Consider the following 26072-nt stretch of genomic DNA (forward strand, 5'->3'; position numbering starts at 1 on the left):
CAGGGAGCCGTGCTCAACTTATCAGCTAAACATCCTCCTGGGTTTTTTAACCCTCTGAGTGGTACCTTAAGCAATGGTGAGAGCTCCTCTCAGAGCACGCATTTGTTCTTTAGGTAGCGTGGCCTATGTAAGTGCATTTCCTTCCGACACTTTCATTTATCATACTTCTTCCCTCCCAGTCCTGTCCCTTCAGTTCCCTGGGGAAAGTCAGTGAATTTATGAAGGAATAAAGTCACCTTGAGCCTTAATCCACACCCTAGCAGAAGGAATATGTCTGTTGGCAATCACATCCACCCACTCTGCAACAGCATTACAACAATGCTGCCTTTGTTAGCACAGAAAATACTGTCTCCTTCACTGGTCCTGGAGACAAGCTACCACAAAGGCTGCAGCAAAGAAAACAGACTGGGGACAGAAAAAATGGTCCTGTACATCTGAGGTCAAACAGGTAAACTGAGGTGAAGCAGTGGAATTAGGAAGAGAAGAGCAAAGAAAAGTCAGCAAACCTAGTCCTTGTCCTACGATAAACCCTCCAAAACAACTCCCTGCTCCCTTTCTTCGTAAGAAGTGAAGGCAGTTGAGAAAACTGTGCTCGATCAAGTTGGAGAAGTCAGGCAGAGATCCTCATTCAACTGAGAGCAAAATAGAAGCCAAGGCAGGTGACGAAGTACAGTGGAACCAGGTGCATAAAGCAAGTGGAATTTTGCCATCTGGGAGCAAAGGCCAGATTCCCTCATAACCAGGCTGGCACCCAGCTTGCTGGAACCAAGCTCCATGTTCCCCTTCCTCCTTCCCTCAGGGAAACCAGCCCTGATGCCACCTGAGCACGAAGGACCAAGGCAGGGTTTAAAAATGAGCCTGGGAGCTTCAGAGATACACAGAGAGACAAAGCTCCAGACATTTTGGGCACGTGGGCTGATTCCCAAGACCCTGATGCTGACACAGGACTGCTCTCACGGGCAGGGCTCCCACCTTTGCATCCATCCCCACGAACAGCTCCTTTGCCTTCCAGAGGAATGAGCACAGCTGCTTGTTGTCGTCTGCCCTATTTGTTGCCATGACTTGATAAGCAGTCCTGGGATGAACCTGTTACTGACTGGAAGAACTGAAACCTTACTATTCCAAGAAGGATGCAGGAGTTACAGCAGAGAGCAAGGAGGATGAAGAAGAGATAAATGGATATCTGAGCCAGTCCCAATGAAACTGCCTCTCAAACACTCCCATCCTTCTGGCTGGATAGTGCAGTGGGCTGAAACCCAACTGCTTTGTCATCTTTGGCACTCGCTGCAGGCAAGCACCAGCTCTTGTCAGCCCGACATCCTTTTCTCTGCCACGCACCCCAGAGCAGATGAGTGAGTTTCTAGAAATGGGTCCCACCTAACAGGAAAAGGAATGAGGACATAGGTGTCCAGGTATAGGAGTTCTCTGGGGTCGTGTTGGAATCCAGGAGCCCAGAGAAAGCAACCCAGCCCAAATCCCCAATACTTTGCTAACTGCATTATAAAGAAACAAGATTTAATTAGCACATGTAAGTAATCTCCTCCTTAGCTGCTGTCATTCCACTGGTACACTCCGAATTCTATTGCTACTTCTGTGGCCCTCAAGGACAAGAGGTGGTGTTGTACAGATTCCCTTTGCTTCACAACAGGGGAAGAACACCAAAAGGACAGAGACATCACCAACTCACCTCCAAGTCCACCAACTCCACCTGCCACTTCAAAATCTATTCCCAAACAAAATAGATTGTCTCCAAATACTTTACTTGGACTTCTCTATTCTCAGCAGCAGTCTTTCTTCTCCTGGCAGTACTCTTAAACTTTAGAAGAGAGTAACAAAGCTTGCTCTCTGCTCCAGGAGTACTTTCCAGTTTGGCTACTGCACCTGCATGCTGTCACAGCCCTGGACAAAGGAGACATTCCAAGAGAACCTCCTGGGATCCAAATGTATACAAATATCATCACCAGTGCAGGAGAACCAAAAGAAATGTTCCCAGTAATTGCCTAAATTCATCTTTGTACTAAGCAACTCTCCTTTAGAGAGGCTTTAATAGAATCACAGAATGGTTTGAGTTAGAAAGGACCTTAATGTTCATCTAGTTCCAACCCCCCTCCTGTAAGCACAGACACTTTCCACTAGACCAGATTGCTCAGAGCCCATCCGGCCTGGGCTTAAACACTTCCAGGGATGGGGGATGTTTTCTTGGGCATATAGATACCACAGGGAGCCCCAGTCCAGCCTCACACAGCATCCTAAGAGCTTGTATTTACAGCCTCCTGCGAGCGGGAGGCTGTTTACTAAAAGGATTAGATAAGGCTTGACAAAGATGCAGGAAGGTGGGCATGCTGTGCCTTAGAAAACTTTTGCAATACAGAACCCAAAACATCCCCGTAGGCAATTCCAGTTAGAAAAGAACCTAGAAAAGAAGGAGGGGAGAAATTTCAAACAGGTTTGGCAGAGCACTTTGGCCACAGCTGGATAGAGGGTTAAATTACAGGAGAATAACCAAAGAGCAGCGTGTCCAAGACATCCCTGAGCAGCCAGTGCTTGAACTGGTGAGGTCTGTGGGACTATCTCAAAATACTTTTTGTCCTTTTCCCTCTGGCAGAAAACAACCCCTAAAGCATGCTGCTGCTTCTCCTCCCACTCTCCTGCAGAAGGGAAAGCTGCTCTCCTGGGTTTGGTGAGGACAAGCAGCTCACATGCTCCGTAAGGCTGCCCAGCACTTAGGGCAGCAGCTCAATTCTCCCTGCTTTGGAGAGCACTGTGGTACCCACCAGGCAGACATCCAGATCTTTTGGGTTCCACGCTTCCAAGAAAACCAGGATGCAGCAGCATTGCTTGTAGGGCATCTACTGCAAGGCCTTTCCTTGATACAGACAAGTGTTATGGGGCTGAAGCACACCTTTTCTTTTAATACCAGTTTGGTCAGTCTGTCACATCCTGGCGTTGTCTAAAACACTCAGAGATCAGTTCCTTGTGCATTTCCTTTGCACTTCTGAAGTTAAGCAATTCCTCCTCTCTTGCTTGCCCACACATTCAGCTCTGGAGATCACAGTCACAGTGGTGGTGATGGGGTTTGCTACTCTCAGCATTTTCAGATACTCAGGCAAAGCTCTACTCCTCAGAGTACTTCCAGAGTAGGCTGGAAAGTTCCTGATGAGTAGGTGGGAAAAAAAGTGACAGAGAAGGGGTAAAAATATGAACTGTTAGTTTTCTTGAGGAATAGAATCCTAGCACCACCAAACTACTCAGGGCTGAGGGACAGAACATGCAGGCACAGGAGTTTCTCCAGTGGTCTGGTATTGTGCTCAACTCAGAATTTAATATAAACTATAAAACACAAACACAATTACCAAGTTCCCCACTGTGTCCATTTAAACACAGCTAAGCAAGGATGTGGATTCATGTTTAAAGGAACAAGCCACAGGAGAGAAGGCACAGCAGGGCCCACAGGCACATGGTACATTTAGTTCCAGGGGAAGAACACCTGACTTCTACATGCAGATCAACAAAGAAATAAATCAATAAAACCAAGTATATGGTCTGGTTCCTTTATTTAAGACCATTAATTATACCATTATGGGCATCTCTGTTAGGGGACTTGCACAAAACTTCCTGTGAGCCTGATCAGGAAGAGTGCCAAACTGCAGCCCAGGGAACATGGTCCCCTTTTAGGCTGGGATGAGGGTTTGGTTTCAGCACTAGCCAGGGCTCAGGCCTTCACAGCAGTTGAGTGAAAAGCAGCTGCTAGAGCCAGACCTGTGAGGAGGAGGAAGAGGAGGACGCTCAGCAGAACCACACCGGGGAGAGTGGAACAAAGCACACGGAAGAACGAGCCCAGATCAAGTCGAAGTACGTTTATTCACGTGAGATCAGTTCGGACATGACCAGATTGAAAACCTTTCTCCTTCAGAGCACCCTGGAGAAACACACAGTAGTGAAAATCCAGGACAACAACAACAGCAGCAATCCTGAGGCCATAGGCACGCCTCACTAATTGCGGGTGGCCCCAAAGCGCCGCACGCTTGGATGCAGCGGCTGGGCAGCCCGGGCTCGGCGCTCCATCACTCCTGACACTTCTCAAGAGGGGACAGAACTGTTTACAGGAAGCCATTTGTTACAGGGGCCAGCCTCTCCTTCCCCCCGACCCCAGCAACATCCCTTTCCCACCCCACCTTTCATCAGCTGCTTATCTGCTGCCCAGAGAGGCAGCCAAAAAGTTCATCCAGGTTGGAATTTGAAACCAGAGATTTTCAGACGCCGTGGCTGGGGTAAACGGTGCCGCCATCAATTTTAGAACTAAATTTCAGGGAGTTTTCATTCTATTTGTACAGGGGCTAATGAGTTGCTTGGGATGTGAACACTAACCCCAGGGCATAATTCTGAGAACAGGATGATAGATTCTCAGTCTCCGGCTCTAATTATACAGGCAAAAATTGGAATGGGAATGAGAAGAGTCAAGAACAGGACTCAGGTCCCGTATCAGCTTAATGGCATCATTTTCCCAAGCACTGAAATATTCTGAGGGTTAACAAAAAGATGCAACAATTACCTCCACCCAGAGAGAAAGACTCAAAAAAAGTCTAAAATGGAGCAACTGAGTTCCACATTAAGCAAAGCTGTGCATGGAGATATAACTGCAGAAGCAGCAATCACCAAGCAACTGTTCAAAACTGCAAAACCGTAAGGCACTAATGATGTTCCACTCATTACAATCAACACATGACTAAAAATTGACATTCATCAATTAAAAAATAAAATTAAATCACTGTACATTTTGAAAAGGCAACTGTTCCCATTTTAAAAGTTTCAAATTATCAGCTCCAAGAATTTTGCTGCTCCCCACCCCCACCCAGGCATTGCTGACTAGTTAGATGGAGTCTTTGCTCACAAGTTCTGCAGGTTAACACAGACCTATTGCAATAAAACATCTCAAGGCATAAAGACAAAGCAATTTTTTGAGAAGTTACTCACTGATCCCTTTAAGATCACCAACAAATGTTAGAGGTGTCAGTTGGTCATCCCGCTTACCACAGTACTGCAAAGCATTCCAACAACACCACACCAAGTGCAGCCACTTGTTTTTTGTGCTTGCAGGTAGACTTGCAGCTACCTTTCCCTTCAAGATACAACTCAAGCTTTCAAACCCTGGAGCTTGAGGTTCCCTATGCAGCCATAGCTACAGGAGCGTGGGGGAAGAGAGCAGCAGTTGCTCGTTAATGCGACTCCACGAGTACGCTTCAGTCCCTGTCTGGAAGCCCATGTCTGAGAGCAGACAGGTCCCTTAAATTCCTTTAATTCCATTCTGATCCTTCTTTGCTAGAGATGAGCAATTGCCCAAGGAGTATGAAGTCAGTGACATCAGTTTCCTTCAGAAGGTCACCTCACACCCATTTTGGTCAGTATTGATCAGGTTCAATAAACAAAGCAGTAGTGAAAGTATTTGTGTCCCATTACTGATCCCTGAAGCCATTCAAGGATCCTTTAGACACAAAGGACCTACTAAGGCCTATTTCAGAGATCACAGTAAAGTATTGCACGCCATTCAATAGCTTAAAAAACCATGAAATCTCATTTCTCAGAGATTAGTAACATTATTAAAAAAATGTTAAAAACAAGTACAGAGGTAACTTCTCCATGTGACTCTACTGGAATATATAACAGTTAATAACTAGGGGATAGCAGAGGTCCATCTGTGCAGAGATTTAGCAACAGCAGTTTTTAAACAACTGGACAGCGTAAATTCCAAAGAATTATTTTTGCCCTTTCTAAAAGCTAAGGTGATCTTAAATTTAGGACTATCCATGAACTGCACTGTATGATTTCACCAGCACAAAAGAGCATCAAGATTCATTGCAAGACAGCCTCCCAAAAACCGTCAGTTTCAAACAGCTGACTTTGGTCAGCACATCCAGAAATAAATAAGAAAAGGTAGAGGAATGAGACACCCAACAGAAGACCCTGGTGTGACTGCTGGCATGGAAGAGCCTGGGAGGCTGGGACAATCCGTCAGTCCCATGGATTGTCTGGCTTAGGTCAGCAGCTCCGTGACAGGGTGGTCTCAGGATGGGTATTTGGTACTTCACGACTGAGCTTGCCTAAGGCGACTCAATCAAGTCTTGTGGAGTCATTTTGAATCAGTCCAAACCTGGAGGATGTACCAAACAAGTCTCCCAGGGCTTTGATGAGTGTCTCAGCTGTCAGTTCCATACAGCAGTCCTTCCAGAGGGGAGCAGAAGTCACTCTGCCAGCATTCGCAGGCGCCGCTCGTGCAGCAGCAACCTGATCTCCCTCACTATCAACGGTGAAATGAACAGGACTGTTGAACTCGTCTGTGGAAAGAAGCAAATCCAAGACAGTCAGCACAGAGCAACCACAGCTGCAGCCACCCCCACTCCAATGTGCACCCAAGGCCATCCCAGAAAGATACAGGCTAAGAGAAGGAATGACAGAGTGGCACAGCAGAGGAAGGACTGAGCTTGCAGGAAAGCTCATACAATTTCAGCTGTCATGATCACCCTTTCATAAAGATGAGATCTTCAGGTCCTCAGTGACCTTCCTCCTCACCACCTCTGCTGGTTACCAAAGTGGCCTTCTCCATTGTCAGCACAGATGCAAAGACCTCTCCTGGCACTTCCAGCAGGGAAGACCAAGTGAATTGTGCAATGTTCACCACTGTGGTGATGCTGAGTGGACATCAGGGCCTCAACCATTCTCTGCCCCAGCAGCAAAACAGGGGCAAGGCATTTTCAGTTTAGTTTCAACACCCTCATCACTCCTTCCACTAATCTTCAAGACCTAACAAACAAGCAGCTTCACTTCAGCTCTCTGAAAATACTAGAAACTGTGTATCATGGAGACACAGGAGGGAGAAGTCCAGCCTTGGAAGTCAGTAAGGTGGTACGAGCTTTAGGAAATGCATACAGGTATTTTTGGGCAAGTATTTTTGTGTCTCTGCTACAATCTCAGTTCCTGTTGGGTAACAGGACTGTAAAGGATCCAAAATGAACCCACCTGACTTAGACAACCTGAGGCAAAGCCACACCACAGGCCACTTTGAGAATGGTATCTGAAGTCACAATTCCCAGGTTCTCACAAAAACCTCCTATGGCAAATTGAGCTTTGACAAAGAATTTTTAAAAACGGTGATTTCTTACCATTAGAATGAAGAAATAGAAAACCCACATCCATCCCAGGTTCTCCTGGATCAAAGACACTAGATACTAAATAGAAATGAAAAAAATATTATTCAAACTGGGGAGATAAGCATGACTTTCAGGCATAACACTTTCATTTCCTAGACTTTGTGGGCTGTTGACACTCTACACAGAGCTGATCACAAAATCTTCCAACTGGTCTTTTCCTGTCAGAAGAGATGACTCAGGACAGCAGCCTTTTTCTGTATGAAACCCACAGTTTCAGCAAAGCAGAGACACCATCCTGAAGCTTTACAGTAACTCAGAGCAGCACAAAGACAGAACTGAACTACAGTTTCAAAGGGTGACAAATTGACTCTGCTGAATACGAGGTTTTTGCACGGAACACTGGGACATAAGTGGATGTAAGTACTCTCAGAAGAGCTAAAAGCTCCAGAATGGCTTATAAATTACACAAGACACATTTTCAAGGGTTGTGCAACCAGTAACTACTTAACCCTTCATCCAGGCAAGACACTTGAGACTACACTCTGTTCTGAGCTGCACCCTGGCTCAATTGGGCAGCCCAGGCCACACAAGAAAATGTATCCCTTATTAGCAGATTTATATTCAGATGCTGCACAGGGCCTCCCTTCTTCACTTCTGGGTGTATCAGGACAGGATCTGAATTTCTAACACGCTCATTGTGCATTTGCTGTTATTCACACACCCCCGGAATGACGTCGTGGTTGTCTCTGCTGGAATAAATGCAGTGTTGGAAGGGGAGGCAGGTGGAATCTCTCAGAACCAAAGACCCAATTTTTATGATGACGTGAGTTTGGATGGTATGTGTGTGGGAAGACAAAAACACCAAGAGGATGCCAGAAGAACACTGAGTGTAACAGTGCACTTATACATGTCCTCAGAGCACTTGTAATTTTCCATGTTCAGAGGAGATAAGCAGCATCTATCCCACAAAGGAGCAACTGAATGATTGTATTTTTCAGGCAATCAATGGCAAGCACAAACCCAAATCCCTTTCTAGAAAAGGAACTCGCACGCCTTGCCTGCATCCCTGGTATTTTACCACCACTGCAGGATGCCTGGAGTAGAACTGGCTCCGATGCCTCTCCTAAATCCTCCCCAAAGCACCACTGTGCTCTTTCACGTAGCTAACACTTGTATTTGAGAAGAAAACATCCCCAGTGGGCACACTGTCAGCTTCCTCCTCTGCAACACTCTAGTCCTCAGACCTCTGGCAGCATACTGTAAGGACTATTGAAGCAAGTGGGGCTGGATTTACAAGGTGTAAAAGATATCCACAGATAAAAAGAGCAAGCACAAATAAGAGCAAATTTTAAATCGCTCCATAAATGCTGTAACATTCCAAAGTATTCCAATTTTACTCAGTTATAGAGATATGCTTTTCTGTAAGAGAAGGTTTTCCTATCACCTCAAAACAAAAAATCTCCAACTTGCAAAATATTTTTTCACTCTTTGCGAAGCTTTTTGAAGTTCAGGATATGAAAGTATCTAAAATTCATTTGAACTACAAAAGTGCCTTAACATTAGCACTATTAATACTTAGTTTAGTTCTTAATTACATTGTTTCCACTGGAAACTTTGTTAAAACAGACAGGTTCCCTTGGTTGTTTCTTAATTATTTTAAAAATCCCCCAACTCTCTCTTTCTCTCCCCATACAACTCTGGATTGAGGAATGTACTAACATCTGTAACCACAACAGACACTTTTCTTCCTTCCCCAGACCTCTCTTTTCCTTTGGCAGCCTCACCTGACCCACAGCAGCACCAATACTGCCTGTTCCATCCACAATTCCCGTGACTGTTGCCAGAGCCTCGCTGCTGCCTTTCACCAGATCCTGACGCCCCAGGTCAGCAGAAATTGCAGAACTGATCATGTTAGAGGGGCCTCCAATGAAAAACCCTGAAAATGACAAGACAACAGCCTTGGTGCAAAACAAATACTCAGATTCTCAACAAAACACCTTCAAAACCCAGATTTTCTACCATGCAAAGCTCAGGACAATAATTAAGTCTAGGGACAGTGCTCAGAGCGTAACTGCAAGCAGAGGGGTACCTGAAACATACAGTCATGGAACACCCTGGATATCTGGAGTACCCACACAGAAACAGCCAACAAGAACGTTTTAATTACTTTGGAGTAGCATACCCCCATGCTACAGCCTCAGTCTCCAACAGTTCATGGAGGAGGAGATGGAAGGCAAAAAAAAAGGACCCACAACAACAGGACAGAGAGTTCTGAAATAAGAGTGTTTGGAAAGAAAGGCTCTATTCATGCAGGCTTAATTCCATAACACAGCACAGTATGTGTGGTGGCACAAAAAGCTTGTGACCTCTCACAGTACACAGGGTATTTTGGATTCTGACAAACACCCTCAAATTTGAGCTGCAGCTCATGACTCTGCCATATACCCAGTCCCTCAGATACAAGATCACTGGTATTTTGGCATAAATCCACCTTCATCATACTGAGCCAAGGCAGATCCCCTCAGCTCCAGGCCACTATTCTATACCTCCCTCTATAAGGCAGTTTTCCTACAGCTGTTTTCCAAAGGTAACAGAAACTGGGCCCCAGTTTTCACCCTTTCTGCAAAATCATCAGAGATGGCAGCACACATAAACCCCTTACCACCACCTGGCTGGTGTTACTGATTGCTCTGCAACACATTTAGATGTCTACCAGCATAACAGCGGCTTTTGAGAAGTTACCTGTAATTGCCATGATCACAGCATTGATAGGTTTGCTGTTTGGGGAACCTGCAAGAGAAAGACCAGGTGAGGGTAAATAAACTTGAGTAGTAAGAGAATCCTTCATCTGTCTCTCCAGGGAAGTCAGGCTCAGCTCAAACTCTCTCATCATAAAGTATTCAACATTTGAATAAGCCTTTTCACTCATTCTCCATTTTCCAAAACATTTTTTAAAGTACAGAGATTGGACCTGGAGGTAGTAACCCAGCAACTTCCCAAACAATGCTGCACAATAAAGCAAAACATGCAAACCCCCATCTCCTAATTCCTCTTTACAAAGCCATGTCTGAGCACCTACAGGTTCTCCTTGCCTTTCCAGCAGCACATGTACATGCAGCTAGTTTCCCATTACAGTCCCTCAGTGCTTTTCTGACAGTTTTCCCTGATACCTCACTTCCAGGCATCACCTGAATTCCTTACTCACTTCCACTCAGGGCCCACACATGGCAAGTTCCTGTGCAAGGCAAGGTGCACCCTCTTCACAGATTCTCAGGCCATTATTACTCTTAGGTGCAACACACTATGGGCATAATAAGGTTTCCTGTTTTGGCTGATGGAAGCTGAATTATCACACTGCAGGAACCTTGGATCACCTGAGACTTCTGTATCTGTCTGGACAGCAGCACATTTTGAGTTAAGCACAAGGCACCTGGTGCTCTGGCTGCTCTGCTGTCTAGTACAAACTTCAAACCTCATCAGCAGTAATTTCATGTTTACTTCCAATTCACTTTTTAAAGCAATGAGTTAGCACAAGAACCTACAAAAACTCCACCAAACCCAATCCTTGCTATTCAATAACTTATTGACCTTACTTCGAGACCATCTGAGTAAGCCTGCATGCTTCCAAAAGCCACACTTCTCATGTCCAGCTCTGGCAGTTTTCTACCCACAGATCTCAAAGTGCTCTATAAAAGTCTGTCTGGACCACCACCCCATTTTGGAGGAACACACAGAGAAGTGAAACAGCATCCCAGTGAGTTAAATCACTCTGGTACCACAGGACATTGTCTGAAGACACATACCTGCCACCCCTAGAAGTGCTTCATAAGATGTTTCACAGGAATTACATCTTCCCATCTCCTTATACTCTTGTTTTCCTGAGATTCCTTTCAATAGCCAGACAGCAAGAACTATATCTATCATAAAAGAGGCAGAAACTCTCCAATTTCACCACTTACAGAAGTGTAAGTAGTGAAGTCTAAGAGCTTCTCCTGCCTCTGTGTAGTGTACTCCAGTACAGATCTGTCCACAGATTCTCTTTCCTCATAGTATAGGGAAGCACCCGAGATTTCTTGCTCTACCAGTTATGGTGTTGACACAATGACAATGCCAAAAATCTCACTGACACTGAAGGAGGATCAGTACCAGAAGGATCAGTACCATAACTCACCACTATAGGGAAATGCAGCCACTCAGAGAATTCATTTCCACCCCATTAACCAGAGAACAGATTTCTTTCTGTGCAGAGCCGCACTTGAGCAAAATAGATCAAAAGGCACCATTCTGATCCAGAAGCAGTTTCAAGACCAGAAAACATAATGAGAACAGGCTGTACTCTGGTTCTCTCTAGGATGCACTGAATGAACCTCTTATCCCTGTGCAGCACACGCATACTCACGGCTGTATCCAAAGAGAGAGCCCACAGCGAAGAGCAGGCTCGCTGCTAGCACTGGGGCTCTCTTCTGCAGCACATCAGAAATCAAGCCCTGGATAGTCCCACCTGTTCAAAAAGAAAAATATCACTGTCAGGATCAGGATGCTGACACCTTGAACAAAGCTCATTTCACTGAGTGCAGTGGCCTCTGGCTTCCTCATCAATACACATTCCCTCTAAAATCCTCAGAGCTACGTTTCCTGCCCTTACTGCCCAGGACACAGAGACAACAGTAAATTTGTCTCAGATAAAGCAGGGAAAACTACTCATAGTGCTCTATTGGGAATGTATTACTTCTTTTTTTCTGGCATGCAACTAGCCAATGCTCCTACTTTCCTTCTCTTCCCATATAGGACAATCACAACTCTACGACCACCACAACGCTGGATTAAGCAAGCTGAACACTGTGGCTCGTTCCTTTAACCGAAAGTGCAAGAACAGGCAGCTCTTTTCTCACAGGAAAAGCACTGTTACACAGGGGCCTCACATTCCCTGCTGTCTTCACCTACGTAGGGCAGGTGCAACTGAATGCAACAAATGCCAAAGGCCAATAAAAATCACCTTACGTACCACTGCTACCTCTGCAGGAACTGCTCTGCTGGTAAAAGCCAGAATGCTGAGAAAGCCTAATGCAGAAAAGGCCACAGAGGCAAAAACACTGACCCTGAACAGACCCAAATGAGGATGTCTATTATAGGAAAGCTAACTGGACAAGGGAATAAAGCAAGAACCTGAGCACAGGAGATTGGAAGTCTAAACACATATACAATATATTCTTTATTCTGGAGGAACTGGGTCAGATTTTGCAGCCAGCAGGAACAAGAGCAATTACATTTAATTTCTGAACATAACACAGTTGGTGCCTGCTCTGCTGAGATCTGCAATGAGTCTGTCCTTAAAAACATAGGACAGACAGGACAGTACAGAACCCACTAAGCCCAGATCTAAATCTTCCCCCAGGGTACCTGTCAGAAAGGAAGTAGCAAGCAGGGGCCCCATTTTGTACACAGCACTTTTCAAGAAGTCCTAGTCAGTGAAGAAAAGTGCCAGCTGGGGGTAATTTTCAAGAGTGTGACAGTGCCCTTCAGTTAAATGTAAACTCTTTAGGGGGTCATATACTTTTTTAAGGAAAAAAAAAAGCCAAGCAGCCACATACATAACTAGACTTTTCCCACATTCAGTGAAAGCGAGATCCCACTGAACACTACTGCTCTGGCTGCATTCACTGTCTTTCATTCTCAAACACTATGCAGGCAGCTGCAAGAAGATGTCACTCCCCTGCTCACTCACCTATGATTCCTCCCACATCATACCAGATCGAGAGCTGGTCAGCTTCTGCTTCTTTCCATCCAAAGTTGTTGCTGAGGTAGAAGGGCAGCCAGAAGAAGAATGAGTAATTCACCAGCTTCAAGCAGGCATAGGCCAAGGAGTACTGGAACAAAGAGAGGGCCAGCGAGCACTTAGCACTTGAGAAATGCAAACAGCATTTCTGCTTATTCCCATAAAGCTCTGGATCCAGCTAAAGCTTTCATGGGAAAGCGCTTCTGAATTTCATGTAAGAAGGCAGCATCATGAAAGCTTAATGCTGAACATCAAAGGGAACCCAGGCATACAAAAATCACTGACAAGAAGGTTATTTTTTTATCACTGAATGCAATGGGTTAAAACACTTTCAGTGTAATCTTGAGAGGAGATGACATCAGGCTTCAAAAAAAAAAAAAAAGAAAATTTAATTCACCTTCTGAAGAGAAGGGAGCCAACCACGTGACATGAAACAAGCTTGAGATTTAGTCATCTGTGCATCATGCTGAGAAAGGTTCTGTGAAGTGGTTCCTCTGTGCTATCTTGTGCTGCTCAAAAGGCTCATCTGCTTACAGCACCAGAAGAGAAAGCTTCATCCGTAATCCCCAGGCAGGTATTCCCGGACACGGGATGAAAGGTGTGGCCAAAGCTGAGCACAGGCTTTCAAACCCAACAACTGAGACAACCTCCTTCTTCTGGCTGCTGGGCTCAATTTGTCCTTAGCTAGCAGATCTCCTCCTTCAGAGCCCTCATGTGTGTGGCCAAGATTAATTCTCAGGGACTGCTGGCCCAGCATGTGGAGGGACAGGTCACCCTGTTTCAGTAAAGCCGCCTGATAAACACCGACACAGCAGTACAAGGAACCCACTTGAAGAGGCAAACAAGGATGAAGATGCTAAAGCACAGCCTTTGAGACTGCGTGCATATGGACACTTGATTTTGAATTTTAAAAAGCAGATCTTTTTACACATTAAACTCCACAAAATCATCTCTTCTGAATTTATATTATTTTAATAGATACAGACTTTTTAGCTGTATTATTAATGCTTTTTCACTCTTACAGGACACAAACTAATTTCCACCATATATGGAAGACATGGGGATGTTTGGTAGAGTTCTCCTGCCTCTGGGTGTGAAAAGTGCACTGTACAAAGTGATATTTATTTCAATGCACTAAGAAACTGTCCACCAGATTGTCTGAGTGATTAAACACTGAATTCCTAGAGGCTCAGGGGAAAGCTGTCTGCACTAAAACTCTTCCACTGTATCACTCAGCAGGAGATGAGAGAAGCTACAGAAAAAATATGTCAAATAAATTCTTTGTAGAATCTTGACAAGGCTTTGGAGATTCTCTCAGTATTTGGTCTCTCACCAATCTGACATGGTATCCCTGTTTGGCTGGGCACTAATCTGACATCAGATAAAACTCAGAGGTGTTCAGGTTGCTGGATTAGGGTGTGGAACGTGTCCTCAAAACCCAAACTACGAAGCCAGCAACCTCAGTTGCTGCCATCTCCTTTTGCTCAGGCCAGTGAAAAAGGTCACACATCAACTGAGGCAGATGCCACCACTAACATTTTGTGTAAGGCATTTACCAGAGGAGGAAAGAACTCAAGATGGGTTTGCTCTCTTTTGCCATCCCTCAACTAAGGCCTTAACAACAGAACTGGGGTTGTTCTGCATTCAACACACTGACATTTCTAGGTTTCCACCCACCCCTTCCAGATTTCCTGTTTCTTTAATCACAACAGTCAACTGCTTTGCTCATTAAGGGTACCTGGCAACACTGCCCATTCAGTAGCTCTGCTCCATGACAAATCCAGACAGTTCCCACTGTTCTGCTGAGCCAGCCACTCTGCCCCCTTTCTTGTACTGGCTGTAGTACTCAGAGGGGACAGCCCACAGACGCAGGTTAACACTGGTTTTTAATGACAGGTTAACTTTTCAGCTGAACATGAATTGGGCAATACTGCTGATACAGAAGCACAAGTTTTCAAGGGTCAGGACAAGGATATGTGGAAACTGCATCACCAGGCCTTGGTTTCCTGTTGTTCCTAAGAAATCCCACACACTTTGCCAGCTGTCACATCATGCCAATTCAGGCTTTTCAGGCCAGCTTTCTGCTTTACGGTAACTAAAAAACCCCAAATCTCAGTATCAGTGCCACAGAGCTCTGTGTGATGCTCAGTTAGGAGTGAGAACCCCACTCCCCAGGGCAGGCATCTATCTTACCAAGGAAGCATCCTACAGCCACCTTTGCTCATGGTCTCCCTTCCAAATTCACAGCAGGAAGGGCAGGATCTCTGCTCCCCTTCCCCTGCTCATTACATGCACTCCATGAAGCAGGATGGGAAGAGCAACACACACCACACACCCAGACAGTATCACCCATGCACACAAGGACAACAGGCCCAACCCCAACATTTCAACAGTGTGAGACATCAGATGTCAACCACTACAACATATGGTCAACATATTAACAATGATGTGAACAAATCCTGACAACGCAAAAAGCCAGCTTTACGTTTAACAGATAAGTCAGCTCTTACTTAAGAACCTGTGTCCTCACCAGTACTACACCAGGAAGGCAACAAGCTTGGAAAAAGCCAATGGCCTTGGGCTGGTTGTCATTGTCAGTTGCTTGAATGGAGTAATTCCGGTCATCATCATCTACATCGTCATTGCCCATCAGAGGTCTGTTGGCATCTTCTTCCACACTGACTTCATCTTCATCTGCTCCAAGCTCAGGGAGGCCTAAGTTTTACAAGGAATAAGCAACAGGAAAAACGGACCACAGCCTGTTCACCCTCTCCCCACTCTAAAGCTATGCTCACTTCTTTTAAGCAATTCTACCTTCTAGCAATTCCCTTGCTCTCCCATACCTCCATCTTCCTTTGGCTTAGAAACTCTTCTAGATGGTGTTCTGCAGTGCCGCCAGTTTCTACCCTTTGTCTTCTAGGGCTCTTGAAAGTATTGTCTGATCCTGGCGTCGGCTTTGTCTGTTCTGAGTGTCTGGCCATTAGTTGGAAGACACAACAAATTAGTGCATTTCCCCCCTTATTGAGGGGTTGGGATCCTCAGCCCTGGCTCCTGGGTGCCACCACCCTTGAATGTGGAGGCTGAGTGTAGCAGCAGGGACACAGACACCTGCTGCCTGTTCGTGCCTTTGCTGGAATGGAAGGCCTGGGAACTGCATTGTGCTTCCTGGGATGCAGAGCACTCTTATGAGCACTCTTTATGGCAGCTTTAGTGCTACCAACTTTACAGCCTTTGCAGGCACCTGGGAAACCTCCTCCACGGCCCTGTCAAAGCCCCAAAGTTCTTTTGTTTTCCTCCTACACTCTGACTTGCCTGCCACCTTTTCAGAGAAGAAACACATCCAACCCAAGAGTTATTTATCTGTGGCAGTCCTGCAGACCAAATCTACTCTCCCTTCCCTTTGCACAGTTAAGGCTTGCCATAGTTTTCTCCTACAACAACCAGTTATCAGTTTGTCTGCTGTTTCTTTAACAAATACTGATGTTTCAGGTGAAGAAAAACTGATAATTAGGCATATCCTAATGGAGATGTTAAAGCCAGGCCGTTTTATTTTGCTTTTAAAAAATATCCAGACCCTATTCACGTGATGCAGGGTAGCATTTAGTGTGATCTTGGCAAGTAAAGCATTTGCTCCATTAAATGCACTAAGGTGCAAGACCATTTGGTAAGAGCCCTGAGGATAAATGCTGTCAGAATGAGTAGAACTACCTGGAAAGCTGCAGCTCTGCTTTCCATGAAGGGACTGAAATAGCACAGCTCTTCCACTCACCCACTTCCTTCGGCGACGTCAGGAGCCCGAAGAACACAATGACTCCTCCAGCAAACTGTACGGAGGCAGTCACCAAGAAAGCATACTGAAGAGGAACAAAAAAAGCATTCTTCTTTAAAGCACTTTCAGTCACACACACCTCCCTCACTAATGAGGGTTTCTTTACATTCCAGCCTCATTAGAGAGCAAACACAGCTACAACAACCCAGACTGCATCCCTAACACTTGGAAACAAGTGATCTCTGCATCTCCTGAATAGACTGGGTCCTATCTAGGCCTATCTGTACTGAGGTGACAGCAGTGAGGAAGCAGCTGAGACAACTCAACCAGAGATACAGCTCTATTGGAGGGGACTGCTCAAAGAAGGGTCAGGCACCAAATTCAGACAAGATTGTTCAGAGCTTTAGTCAATCAGATCTTGAAATCCTCCAAAGACAGATCCTACAGGCTCTGTCCCCTTGTTCCATTGCTTTACATCATAGGAAAATAGTTTCCCAAATATCCAGTTGGAACCATCCCTGCTTCACTTTATACCCACTGCTTTTTCACTCTCTCACAGTGTAGTCCAGGAAAAAGTCTGGCTCTGATTTCTCAGCAATCTTCTCCCAGGCTTTGGAAGGCTGCTCTTGGTACCCTAAGCCTTCTCATGTCCAGAGTGACCAGCTCAGCTCTGCCAGCCTGTCCTCAGAGACCCCATGCTGCAAGATGCGCTGGGTCACTCCCATTCCCTGTGCTCAGTTGTCCACTGCCACAGGACAGCCTGGCCTCTTCCCACTCACAGCAGCTATGCCTCCATGCCCTTCCAGCTCCAGTGACTCCAGTCAACTGAGAACCTGTGCTGGATGACTCTGAAGAGCACTTGAAGCCACCCAAATCAGAAGAAGGTATAATGTGACACTAGAGCTCCTCAGTAACATCAGTCCTGTTTACAGAGGAGTCTCAAGCTCATTTCTCCCAGTTTGGAAGAGTCAGGAAAGGAATAGCCTTTCTATTCTGCCTACTGCTTACCTCCACAGAACTCAGTAAGATGAAATTGGACACATGAGGCTGCTGCCCCCTCAAAGATGGGATAAGAAGCCAGTGTCTCATAACCCATTCAGACATGCAGGTGCAGCTAGAAGCCAGGCAGCAATACCTACCTCATAGCCATATTTGAGAACGCAGGAGGCAAGGAATGCCCCAAGGATATTTCCCACAGATGCACAGGCACTCCAGAGTCCAAACACAAAACCTCTCCTGCAGAAGGGGAAAAAGATTTGAAGCAGGCAATGTGAGGACAGATGACATTACAAACAAGACCAAAACAAAACATTCAAGTGAACTTTAACTTATGAATAAAGTTACACCATTTTCCCTGACCACTTCAAAGAGACACAAAGTTCACTTAAAACGAAACACATAATAACTTGGAGGGGTCAAATAGATAAGCAAGGAACCCTGAAACATCTGTGTTAAAGCAGAGTGAGCTGGCAACTAGGTTACAAACTGACTAGAACTCATCTGCAATACCCCAGAGAGAGAGTAGAATCTACCAGGAGTCAGTTACTATTTGCTCTCTTTATTGGTAAGTAGACAGAAACAGGTTTTCCAGTGGTATGAAAATTAAAATTGAGTCACTCTAAGGGATTTTTGAAGTTTGACTCTGTGCTTTTAACACACACAGTTGTGTTCATACCAGGCTGTGCTGTGGCTCCAGAAAAATGAGAAAGAGAGAGAGAATGTAACAAGGAAGGCACATTTCATCCTACCTAATTTTAATTATGATCTAACAGTTGGCCTTTCTGATTTGAGAATTTCAGCATGATCTGTTGCTCAGCAGGTCAGATAAGTGAGTCACTGAAGACAACTCAACTTACCCAGCTTTTCCAAACCAATTTCCCATGACAGCAACCACACAGGGCCAGCCAGTGGACTGCAGCAAGCCATTCACAACCCAGAGACAGCAGTAGAACCACTTGTTGTAGAAATGCAACCATTCTGTGAGTGTGCCAAAGGAGAACACCTAGAGAGGAGCAGGGGGAAAACAGAGAAGACACCCTGAGGCTACTGATGAAAGACATTCAGGAGTGCAGTGCTAAAAAAAGGAACAAGCTTTCAGGGAGCTGTGCAGGGCCAGGGCAGAGGCCAGGCTGGCATTGTTTGAGACACAGCACAGGACTCACAGCACCCTCTGCTGAGCCAGCAGAGCTCTGACTCCAGAGACAAACGTGCTATCATGGCACTTCCTCTCCAAAAGACTTTTGTCTCCCCAAACAGCACAGTTACAACAGCAGAGGAGAAGGAAGAGACAAATACTTTCAGTGACAACACTAAAAATAGAGTAGCCTCTTGATCTGCTGCTGTACTGACATCCTAATCCATGAGGCTCTCTGCAAACACAGAACCCTCACAGGTCATGGATCTTCACCAAATTTAACATAAATACTACAGCCAGGTCTCAAATTACTAAGTGCTCTAACCCAAACCAGCCAAAATAAACACACATTGTGGCACAGGGTGCTTGAGGCACACTTGTAGTCACGTGTTTGCAGAGCCCAATAGGTCACAGTAGGGTTTGTAGCCACTGGGTAAATCAAACACACTCCACACATTTTACTACTACTTTAATAGCCAGAAAACCACCATGAGATAAAACAGATTCACACTTATCTGCAGTGGTTTGAACTTGAAGAACGCTTTTGTTTTAAGCAGATACTCTTTTTTGACACATACCCTCCCAGCAATTACATAAAATAAGTACATGAGTGCCTGGGATTGTTAGCACATCCTTTAAAGAACAGAGTGAAGATTGTGTTTGGAAGCAAAAGCCTCGATAACAACATACATGGTCTCAGAGATTAAGTTAAGTCCCCAAAAGTCCAAATACACCAATCTTGAACAAAAGCTGTTCATCAAGTCTCTAGGCAGTGCCTCAGACTTAGGAATTTCCTTCTAACACAGTGTCCAGAACTAGACATTTCAGGAAGGGGGAGTCATCTACGCTCAGTACTTTAGACAATGCAGTACATGCATCCAGCACCAAGTTATACCTGCAGGCTTTGAGACACTGAGGTACAGCTACAGCTCACGAGCAGATTCACACAGAAACAGAGCCTCTTCTCCCCTACAGCAACACCCTGCCCAGAAACCCTAAGGAAGATCTTTAAATCCCACTACTACATTCCAACTTACCACCAGAGCAGAGGAACACATGCCAAAAGACAAAACCCAGCGTAAATTCAGGCGGTCCCCAACTATGCCACTGACAAAGAGACCCTGAGAACAAAACACAGCATTAAATAAAGCCAGAAGATTTACACCCCATAGTTGTAAGAATTAAAATGACATAGAAAGGCCAAACTAATCCAAACACCGCCATTATACCAACGTACAGTTTGATTCTAACCACTTCTCTTGTCACCAAAGAAACCCTGCTCGTAGCTGCTCATTACATTTCTTGTTTGAAAGAATTCAGCTGAGAACTCTTGGAGAGACAGAACTAGTCCTCCCTGGTGACAGGAGTGTAAGAAATTCTGAAGTGATAGTACTTCCCTTGTGTTTGCTAACAAGCATCTTCATATGGGTGACAGGCATGGGCAGAACTAACAGAAACCGAAAGAGAAAAGATTTGCCTCTGAACTAAGCTTTTTATTGTGGGTGAGATGTTCCCAGTAAGAGTCAACCAAAGCTGAGCAGCTTGGGGTTAGCTTTACTCACCACAGCATAGGAAAACAAAAAGATGGTGTCCAGTGTCCCTAGGAAGAGAGTTGCTTCTTCTGCATTAGGAAATAAATGGCTGCTGTTCCAGAGCTAAAGAGAGAAAAATTTGACAGGTGAACAGGGAGAGGCATAGCTCATTCTACTCTTTTTCAGTGGAAACCCCAGCTCCAAAGCAGAACAGCATCTGGCCCAAGCAAGCTCCCATTCCTCCAAGACTTTAATTATCAAATCAGGAACAATTCTGGCATTATCTTCTGGCAGAAAATGTCCACTGACACTTTGTTTCACTTCTAAAAGGCAAGCTAGCAAACCAGAAGGGAGAAATGTTCCTTTCACCTGGATCAAGACAAACGACTGGCAAAACAAACCCTACTTCTAACAACCATGCAACTGTTAGACAGCTTCTTACTCTGAGACACTGATGAGCATTTTAATGAATAATACAATAAAGGCATATTCTGTTTTATGTGCAGCATCTCTTCTGTACTTCTCTCGCTGTCTTCATTAAATAAATAATTCCCTTGAAGTATTTGTGGCAGCAGCCAAAATAAGAAATGACAGAAAACAAACAGAAAAGAAAGACCACAAAAAGAACAAGGGGAAGAAATAGACTGGTTGGAAACTATTTACAACAAACTCCAGTCACTAATGTTGTTAGGTTTTTTGCTTACCCTGAGTTTCACTTTACTTTCAATACGATCAAAAAAAGGGGAAAAGTCTCACTTGTCCCCAAAGAAAGATTAATGAAATCAGGTTAAAAAAGCAAGCTTTGAGGATAACTTGAAGAATGAATAAAGTTAATCAGAACAAAGTTTTCTTCCCTTCTCACCATGCCTCCATTAGAAAACAAACAAACACAACCCAAGCCCAACCTACAGATATGCCTAACTCAAATATCATCAGCTTCAGCTTGATTCTAGCTCTCCAGGAGAACATCTTGCACAGACAACACTACTCATACATCCACTTAGTTTAACAGATGGAACCTAAATTGATACCTAAAGGACCAGTTTGACCATTTTTCTTGTTCAGACACGCATCTCAACATCCAGCAAACACCAAATCATCTATATATTAAAAAAACCAAAACAAAACAGCTTCCAAAATATACTAGTTGTCTGAAAGTCAGTTAAAGAACTAAACAGAAACACCTTGTATTTTGTTTTAGCATCCCTGGGATGCTCGCTCCTTTTGGCCATACTATAAAATCCTGAACACATTACAAGTGAAATTTACTATTCTCACTTATCACAAGAAGTCAGCATTTATCATCCTTCTGTTCCTTCTGTCAAACATTCAAATAACCAATGATTTCTAATGCAGGCAACGCTCCAGCAGCTGACTTGTAACTCCCTGCTCTAATAGATCTCATGGCCTGTGACCAAGCTGTTAATGTGAGATTTCTTCCACTTCTCAAAAGCATCGGGACAAAGCATTACAAAAAACAAGCATGGCCCTAAACACCCTATGGTAGGAACCAGGAGATAGTTCTTGCATTCCCATTTGTGAGAACCAAGCACTTTAAAACTTCCTTTCCTGCAAGCAAGCACTGCCAAACTCCCTCTGCTTTCACTGAAGCCAGGATTTTAAAGACAAGGCGTACTGGATGCTCAGCATGGAAATCAGACCTTTTAGATGCAAGATAAAACATCATTCTTCACTATCAACTTAGGATAAGCAGCTAGCATGCTCAGATAGCTCTCTTCTCTCCTGGTTTGGCTATCCTTTTAAGAGAGTGGCAGCAGCACCACTGCCACAGAGAAAGCACAGCCAGGATTTCACAGAACTCTCTGTAAGCCCATTAACTGCTTTGGTTTATTGCCTCCAACGCTCCAGAGGAAGAGCCCCTGTTTCCCCCTCCTCCATGCTTCTGGCTATTGCAGACTCTGTTGGGGCCCCCATTTCCCTTGGAACACTGTAGCTTCTCAAGAAGTTTCCCTCTGGGTACCACTAGGGAAGATTTCAGCCTTGCCTGGTGATCCATAACACTACAATGCCAACTCCTAAAGTTCCCCCTCACATTCTGAGAAGTGAGGAACACCTAAGGGGCCTCTTCAGCCCCACAAGCTCAGCCCACTGGCAGCTGCCCACCTTTCCTTGCACTTCCTTCTCCCTTGTGTCCTTACCTCGTATGGCCGGAGCTCAGGGGCCGTGCTGTTTAGGCAGGAGGGAGTCCATTGGCTGGAAATGCTGACTTTGACATTACTGAATGTCTTTCTGGAGGCATGGAGCAGGGAATAACTGCCAGAAAACACACAGACACAGGTTGGCTGAATTTTCTCTGGATGTTAAGGGGGAAAGGGTGGAAATACAAATCTCTGAGCAGAGATACACTCAACCTACCTGAAGAAGGTCAGCAGGAACACAACAATATGATGGTGGGTGCAGTGGGACACAAGGCCTCTGTTGGCAGGCTGCCTCCGGAAGCTTCCAGGCACAGCCATGTTCCTGGCAGCCCTATCCCTGCTCCTGCCTTGGCCACGAGGGCTGGATGGTGATTAGGTCATTTTTCTTCTCACTTAAATAGAAGAAGGTGGGAAGGGAGGAGAAGAGAAAACATATTTGAATTAAAACACATATATGAAGTACAGCTCTGTTCCCCAAACAGCTCAAATTCAGATGGAACAACTCTATGCCATGCCTTTCCATCAGTTTCACACCACTACCCATCTCATCACTTGCACATTCCTCAGTACCTTCTATGGCTTAAGGTGTCTTGTTATTCCCATTCTCCCAGTACCCTCATGGCACTTCTTTTTTGTTTCTCTCCTAGCAGATGCCTCTTCAGTGCCCAGGACCAAAGAGTACCCCCTGGATCTACCAGTTTCCAGCATTCCCCCATTAAAGACCATTCTGCACCACTTACACACATGGTGCACTACAGAGTGGCCATAAGTAAGAGCTTTCCACTGCTACCTGGCTGGACACAGATGGGTGATGAAGCCACAAGAGCAGCATTTATGGGTGGAGAAGAGTTTGCAATCTGACTGCCTCATTAATTGAAAGAATATTTCCAAGAGTGGACTTGCATAGATGGAAAAAGGGAAGTAACTGTGAGGACAGTGCTGAAATCCAACAGCTGGAATCTTTGCCTATTTATTCTCAAGCCTGACATTACAGCTCCATCTGTCACTAACTCATTAATACAGCACATAACAAGTCACACCTTCCTGTCCCTACCTGTAGGGCATGGGTGACATCTGCCTCAACTTCGAGATAACCAGAAATTATCAGCACTGAGGAAAGGCCATGACAGACAAACAATTTCCTCATGCTGCTCCATGTCACACTGCTCCACTCCCCCAGCTGCACTGGCATGGCCGAGGGACCATTTCTGCTAACAGATTTTGGGAAACAGCCCCACTGCCAGCAAGCGGGTGAATCTCTCTCCACATGTTTCAGAAGACATGCCAACACCACAAACATTCTGAATGCTGAGGAGAGGTACAATAAAGCACCACCCCTGTTTCCCCAAAGGATCAGCGCTGAAATAAGACAGAAGATAATGCCTTTGTGTTCTTCTGTATCTACAGGCATGGTTTGTAATTATTTGCACATCTGATAGAAGATTTTACAAGTTCAGTTTCATAACCTCACTTGGAGAAATTGGAAGTCATTGCCCAGTCTCTCATCCAAATTACTGCTGCTGAAAACCATTTATTTCACACAGACTTTCTGTTCCTCCTTTTTAAAGGTTCATCAAGACACCTTTCACTGCTGGCAGCCTCCCCTCCCCGTTCTCTCAGTGATGACACATGCCTGACTAACAGCAATATCCAGCTACTGCTGGATACATGAACCATCATGGAAACCAACAGCACATCTGACCTCCAAAACGGAGTGTGGCACAGAGACCCTCTGAGTAACACGGGCCAGCCATGACAGCTTTGAGACACTGGAGTCATGTTTATCCTACACCACACCTGAACACCTCCATTCTCATCCAGCACAAATGCAGTGAGTCTGTACAAGACCTGACACCATCTGTCTCCATCTACACAGCCCAGGTGCACTTGAGCCACACTGCCACTGCTCCAGCTGGCACAGAGCACCCTGGTGTACCGGCACCTCCTTGCAGGAACATGTGCCTAGAGTGCTTGGGTTCACACAGAGGAAAAAAAAGTGCCTACAACTGGAGCTGTGAGAAGGCAAGACTAGCCCTGGAAGAGACAGCTTTGCAAGTAGTCTTGATACTACCTTCACCTGAGGTCCCAGACCATTTCTCAGCACCAGTGAATGAAGACTCAGCAGCTGCATAAGTATCACACGGTGCTACTCCCTTCCAGGCAGCAGTACCCCTACAGCTCAGGGCTGACCCCCATACAAGCTGCACGCAGAAGGGAAGCCAAGGCACTCCAATTTCCCAGCTCCCTGGTCCTCACGGGCCTGTGAACCACACGCTCTGCTGGTCAAACACAAGAGCTTCCTTGCCTCTCCCTCCCCTCCCACCAGGCAGATAACAGAGCTGTCCCGAGGAAAGCAAAACACTGCTAGTTGTGCAATGCTGTGGGGAAAAGTTCCTTCCTTGAGTAATCAGTTTGCAGCCCAAAGCACAAGATTTACTACTTGCTTCATGTCAACATATGCAAATACAGATCTTATTTGTCCAAGATACTGAGCCCTTTTAAAGCTAAGACCTGGTTTGACCTTAGAGTCACCTCTTTTTTTTTTAACAGCATTTACTATTGAAACAATCTGTTCTTCAGAGCTTTCCAATCTCAGCTAGTTTTCTAGAAGGCCTCCTGGCACAGGACACTTTCACAGTGTAGAGATAACCACGAAATATTGTGTTTTCCCTCTTTCTTCATCCTGCCCTTTCTGTATTCAAAACTGGCATTCTCCCTAGGCTAGAAAAGTGTGCAACCAGTTCATTCCTTAAAGTTAGTCTTCTAATTATTGTGAGAACACCACAGTAACTTTGTAGTGGAGGAGAAGCAAGAACTGGGCAGCAAGATGACCCACAGAACTCAAGACAATGAAGCACATACCTTTAAGAAAGAAAGGCATGCTTTTAGAATGTTAGACTGCCTTGTCTAACTACTTAGCTCTATTTACCTTCAGCCAGCCGGTATTTTGAGTAAGCTTTTGTTAGGCTTTCACCCTTATTTGTTAATCTCTCCTCGGTGTTCTGCCTTATCCCTTCACTTAAAGTCAAAATAAGACACCTTAATTTCAAAACAAACATCCTTAATGCAACCCTACTGCCCTCCAAAGCCGGCAGGAAAGTGCAGCATTAACATTCCTGTCCCAGTTAACATTCCTGGGACTTCCAATGTGAAAAACAAACGAAGGGATTTTTTTTTTCCCCCAAAATAATAGTAATTTTAAAAACCAAGCAAAACCTCATCAAAACCAAACCAACAACCCCCCGCACTCGTATGCCATTTTTCCAGGCAGACAGCAGAACAGAGGCACAACCCCAAACCCACGCCGGGCCCTCCGCAGCCAGCGCAAGCACACCGTCTGTCACCGCGGATGCCCGGCCGGATGCTGTCCGGGAAGGACAAGGGGCTGCCCCGAGCACCGGGATGCTCCGACCATGATCCGGGCTGCCGGGCCGCGCTCCCGCCGCGGGCACGGCCGCCCAGCCCAGCCCAGCCCCACCGCTCCGCTCCCGGCGCTGGGGCCGCGTCCTGGGCGGGGCGGGGAGCGGGGCCGAGCGGGCAGCGCAGGGCTCGCCCCA

General features: G+C 45.4%; 1 protein-coding gene across 1 annotated transcript; it reads right to left on the minus strand.

Moving 5' to 3' along the window:
• Positions 1–3842: 3842 nt before the first annotated feature.
• On the minus strand, positions 3843–25949 carry SLC37A3 (solute carrier family 37 member 3). The gene is made up of 15 exons (XM_042050576.1): positions 25850–25949; positions 22733–22907; positions 22516–22630; positions 20387–20479; positions 19862–19945; positions 18547–18692; positions 17830–17926; positions 16691–16775; positions 15452–15636; positions 12871–13012; positions 11545–11646; positions 9888–9935; positions 8930–9081; positions 7158–7223; positions 3843–6332 (listed from the first exon to the last, which is right to left on the minus strand). Exons 2-15 carry the CDS (start codon positions 22831–22833, stop codon positions 6240–6242), a joined length of 1509 nt encoding a protein of 502 aa, XP_041906510.1. The 5' UTR covers positions 22834–22907; positions 25850–25949; the 3' UTR covers positions 3843–6239.
• Between the last annotated feature and the right edge of the window lie 123 nt (positions 25950–26072).

This window comes from Corvus kubaryi, unplaced genomic scaffold, assembly GCF_017639235.1.
Source record: "Corvus kubaryi isolate FWS band 111438036 unplaced genomic scaffold, C.kubaryi_AGA036_p1.0 74, whole genome shotgun sequence".
Taxonomy (NCBI): Eukaryota; Metazoa; Chordata; class Aves; order Passeriformes; family Corvidae; genus Corvus; species Corvus kubaryi.